This window comes from Sapajus apella, unplaced genomic scaffold (genome assembly GCF_009761245.1).
Source record: "Sapajus apella isolate SASKATOON/1434 unplaced genomic scaffold, GSC_monkey_1.0 scaffold3018, whole genome shotgun sequence".
NCBI lineage: Eukaryota > Metazoa > Chordata > Mammalia > Primates > Cebidae > Sapajus > Sapajus apella.
This window is the reverse complement of record NW_022439944.1, coordinates 1-4,694: the sequence shown is the minus strand read 5'-3', so window position 1 is coordinate 4,694 and position 4,694 is coordinate 1. Positions and strand designations below refer to the sequence as shown.

The 4,694-nt window shown below is 44.6% G+C and overlaps 1 protein-coding gene across 1 annotated transcript in view; it reads left to right on the top strand.

Annotated features, from left to right (window-relative positions):
- Positions 1–3,542, top strand: part of LOC116547411 (DDB1- and CUL4-associated factor 12-like) — a 5,434-nt gene extending 1,892 nt beyond the window's left edge. Inside the window, exons 2-3 of the mRNA XM_032273379.1 lie at positions 356–421; positions 3,180–3,542. Coding sequence (XP_032129270.1) covers positions 356–421; positions 3,180–3,434 — 321 coding nt within the window. The 3' untranslated portion in view covers positions 3,435–3,542. The remainder of the gene's footprint in view (positions 1–355; positions 422–3,179) is intronic.
- The last annotated feature ends 1,152 nt before the right edge of the window (positions 3,543–4,694 follow it).

The window sequence follows — 4,694 nt, the reverse complement described above, 5'->3', positions numbered from 1 at the left end:
GTCTTAAAAAAAAAAGAGAGAGAGAAAAGAAATTCTCACACTAGATTATGAAACTATCCTTCATATGTGTGTCCTACTTTAATTCTCCAACAGGATGTTGAGGGAATGATGACATAGTGAGAAGTTTTTGAACCTCCTCACATGGGTGCTTGTGTTATTACGGGCAACCTTAATTTAATATGTTGTCCAGCTGCATTTTATAGGGTAAAGTAATAGTCTAATAATTACTGGCATCTCTGCTGGAATCATCACAACCTAGGAGTAAAGGACCCTGACCTTAGGATTTGTGCCTGCTTACTATTGTACATTAGTTGCTACAGATGAGAATATAACCTGGTTTTCATTGCTCTTGTAGGAACTGGGAGCAGTGTCTCTGGATGGCTACTTTCATCTCTGGAAGGCTGAAAATACACTGTCTAAGGTGTGATGAACATGATTTGGTTGTTTTACCTAATAACTTACCTTACTGTTAAAATTCTGTAATTCTCCCAGAGCTTTTTCATTCTTGTTTATTTCATTTATCTATTTATTTATTTTTGAGACAGAGTCTCACCCTGACACCCAGGCTGGAGTGCAATGGTGCAATCTTGGCTCACTGCAACCTCTGCCTCCTGGGTTGAAGCAATTCTTATGCCCCAGCCACCTGAGTAGCTGGGATTACAGGTGTCTGCCAACATGCCCAGCTATTCTTTTGTATTTTTAGTAGAAACAGGGTTTCCCCATGTTGACCAGGTTGGTATTTTTATTTTATTTATACTGAGACAATAAATATAGGGTCTTACTCTGTCACCCAATCTGGAGTGCAGTCATAGCTCATGGATCAGTATGCCCTTGAACTCCTGGGCATAAGCAGTCCTCTTGCCTCAGCCTCCCAAGTAGCTGAGACTATAGGCATGTGTCACCACACCCATCTGGGCATTTTTGTTTGTTTCGTTTTGTTTAATTTTTGTAGAGACAGAGTCTTTGTTATGTTGCCCAGGTTGGTTTTGAACTCCTGACCTCAAGTGATCTCCCACCTGGGTCTCACAAAGTGTTGGGAGTTAAAGCATGAGCCATTGAACCTGGTCTCACTTATTGTTTAAAGACCAGTTCTTGGCTGTGCATGGTAGCTCACGCCTGTAATCCCAGCACTTTGGGAGGCCGAGGTGGTCAGATCAGCTGAGATCTGGAGTTCAAGACCAGCCTGGCCAACATGGTGAGTCTGCGTCTCTACTAAAAATACAAAAGTTAGGCCAGGCACTATGGCTCACGCCTGTAATCCCAGCACTTTGGGAGGCCGAGGTGGGTGGATCACAAGGTCAGGAATTCAAGACTAGACTGGCCAACATGGTAAAACCTTGTCTCTACTAAAAATTACAAAAATTAGCTGGGCATGGTGGCTCGTGCCTGGAATCCCAGTTACTTGGGAGGCTGAGGTAGGATAATTCCTTGAACAGGGACCCAAGAGGCAGAGGTTGCAGTGAGCTGAGATCGGGCCACTGCACTCCAGCCTGGGCTACAGAGCAAGACTCCAAAAAAAAAAAAATTATCAAGGCCGGGCGCGGTGGCTCAAGCCTGTAATCCCAGCACTGTGGGAGGCCGAGGCGGGTGGATCACGAGGTCAAGAGATCGAGACCATCCTGGTCAACATGGTGAAACCCCGTCTCTACTAAAAAAAATACAAAAAATCAGCTGGGCATGGTGGTGCGTGCCTGTAATCCCAGCTACTCAGGAGGCTGAGGCAGGAGAATTGCCTGAACCCAGGAGGCAGAGGTTGCGGTGAGCCGAGATCGCGCCATTGCATTCCAGCCTGGGTAACAAGAGCGAAACTCCGTCTCAAATAAATAAATAAATAAATAAACAAACAAAATTATCTCGGCATGGTGGTGCATGCCTATAATCCCAGCTATTAGGGAGGCTGAGACAGGAAAATCGCTTGAACCTGGGAGACGGAGGTTGTAGTCAGCTGAGATCGTGCCACTTGCACTCCAGCCTAGGCAGCAGAGTAAGATCCTATCTTTAAAAAAAAAAAAAAAAAAAAAAAAAGATGTATATGAAACAAATGAGAATTTTGTGGTTAGACTTGGGTGCCTTCCCCAAGATAGCTTAATACATTAGGCAGATATTTAAAAATCTGGATAAATCCAAAATTCAAAACATTTGTAGTCACAAGCATTTATAAGGGAGACTCAACAAGCAGCTTTTACATAGAGTTAAACTTACATGTGAATCATTTATCTTTTTTTTTTTTTTTTTTGAGATAGAGCCTCACTCTGTCGCCTAGGCTGGAGTACAGCGGCGCAATCTTGGCTCGCTGCAACCTCCACTTCCCAGGTTTAAGCGATTCTCCTGCCTCAGTCTCCTGAGTAGCTGGATTTACAGGTGTGCACCACCACACCAGGCTAATTTTTTATATTTTTAGTAGAGATGGGGTCTCACCGTGTTGGCCAGACTGGTCTTGAACTCCTGACCTCAGGTAATCTACCCGCCTTGGCCTCCCAAAGTGGTGGGATTACAGGCATGAGCCACTGAGTCCAGCTTTTTGTCATCTTCTTATCCTAGAGGCCTTTGCAAGAGGAAACAGGGTTCCAGGAATTAGTGATTCCTTCATATCACAATAGCCTTTGAGCTTCACTGACCCTGGGTGGTGTCTTATGAGTAGTATGCACCCACTGAAGGTTTGCTAACTGACAAAGACCCAGGGTTAAGTCTGATGTGGGTTATCTGGGATTAAGCTAGTCCATGAGTGGGCTTTCTGTAGTGTACAATTCCCAATCAGGTGGGAGGGTAGGCTGCAGGTAGCCAGAGATCAGCCTCTTTATATGAAAAGCACTGAGGAGAGTGGTGGCAGACACAACAAGTGGGACCATGGCTTTCGTGCCCTTAAACAATTCCCAGAAACAACCTGAATAGTTGAAACATCCTACCAAGAAAGGCCTTGGCCTTTCTAGCTACTTCTGATTATTTATTACAGATTTGCCTTTTCCCCAGCCTGTCTCCTTCAGTATCTAGGTCTTGTTGTTTACTACAGTCACCTCCTCTTTCTCCTGTATACCTAGGGGTGGAACAGAGTGTTATTTCCATAATCAAGGCTTGTCTTTATGTGGCTTGTGTATGAGGGAAGCCCACTGAGGTGGGAGTCGTATCCCTGCCTTACACTCTCTGCTGATGCCATGGGTACATCTCTCCTCTATTTTCAGCTCCTCTCCACCAAACTGCCATACTGCCGTGAGAATGTGTGTCTGGCCTATGGTAGTGAATGGTCAGTGTATGCAGTGGGCTCCCAAGCTCATGTCTCCTTCTTGGATCCACGGCAGCCATTATACAACGTCAAGTCTGTCTGCTCCAGGGAGCGAGGCAGTGGTAAGAGTCCCTGTGTGCACCTCAGGCCTACAGGTGCAATTGCATATGGGTTTTTACTTTCAGTTTCTTTGTTGGTTTCCAAACAGGTATAATGCTTTCTGTGGAACACATGGAAGTGTGTTCAAAAAGGGGAGTGACACAGGCCAGGTGGAGTGGCTCACGCCTGTAATCCCAGCAATTTGGGAGGCTGAGGAGGGTGGATCACGAGGTCAGGAGTTCAAGACCAGCTTGGCCAACATGATAAAACCCTGCCTCTACTAAAAAATACAGATAATTAGCTGGGCGTGGTACCTGTAATCCCAGCTACTCAGGAGGCTGAGGCAGGAGAATCACTTGAACGTGGGAGGTGGAGGTTGCGGTAAGCCAAGATCATGCCATTGCATTCCGGCCTGGGTGACAGTGCAAGACTCCGAGTCAAAAAAAAAAGGGGAGGTGGTGACACAAAAGGCACTAGAGTTTCAAACACCGCAGACAAATGTGTGGCCACAGAAGCCTTTGTTGGAAGCTACCATTCAGGATATTAGTTAGTGGTTTCCATGTTCATTTAGGGCCCTACTTTCTATCCTGTGGTAATTTTTTGCTGTGGCCCTGCCTGAACTAAAATTTCATTTATGTTAAGGTGTGACATGGTGGGATAAGGAGGAGTTTACAAAAGGACATCAGGAAACTTTAGGGTGATGAGTATGCTCACTATGTAGATTGTGGTGATGATGTTATGGATATATACATATGTCAAAACCTCAAATTGTGTACTTTATGCGTAGTATACAATAAGGTTGTATAGATTTGTATGACAAACCTCAATAAGGCTGAAGAAAATACTGAGTTTAGTTCTAACCTCTGGGTAAATTAGGCTTCCACCTCAAATCTTTTATAGCATGTTATTTGTAAGAGCACCCTCATTCTTTTTTGGAGGGGAGAAAAAACACTTAATATAGTATGCTTTGAAGGTTTCAAAATATTTTTTTCTGACATCCCATTTCATCATATCAAGAACCCTATGGGAAGCAGATAAGAAAAGATAGTTTTACACATAAGACCTGGAGCAGCTGGCTGGGTGCAGTGCATGCCTGTAATCCCAGCACTTTGGGAGGCTGAGGTGGGTGAATCACAAGGTCAGGAGTTCAAGACAAGCCTGGCCAATATGGTAAAACCCCATCTCTACTAAAAATACAAAAATTAGCTGGATGTAGTGGTGGGCAGCAGTAGTCCTAGCTTCTTGGGAGGCTAACGCAGGAAAATTACTTGAATCTGGGAGGCAGAGGTTGCAGGAAGCTGAGATCATGCCACTGCACTCCAGCCTGGGTGACAGAGCAAGATTCCATCTAAAAAAAAAAAAAAAAAAAAAAAAA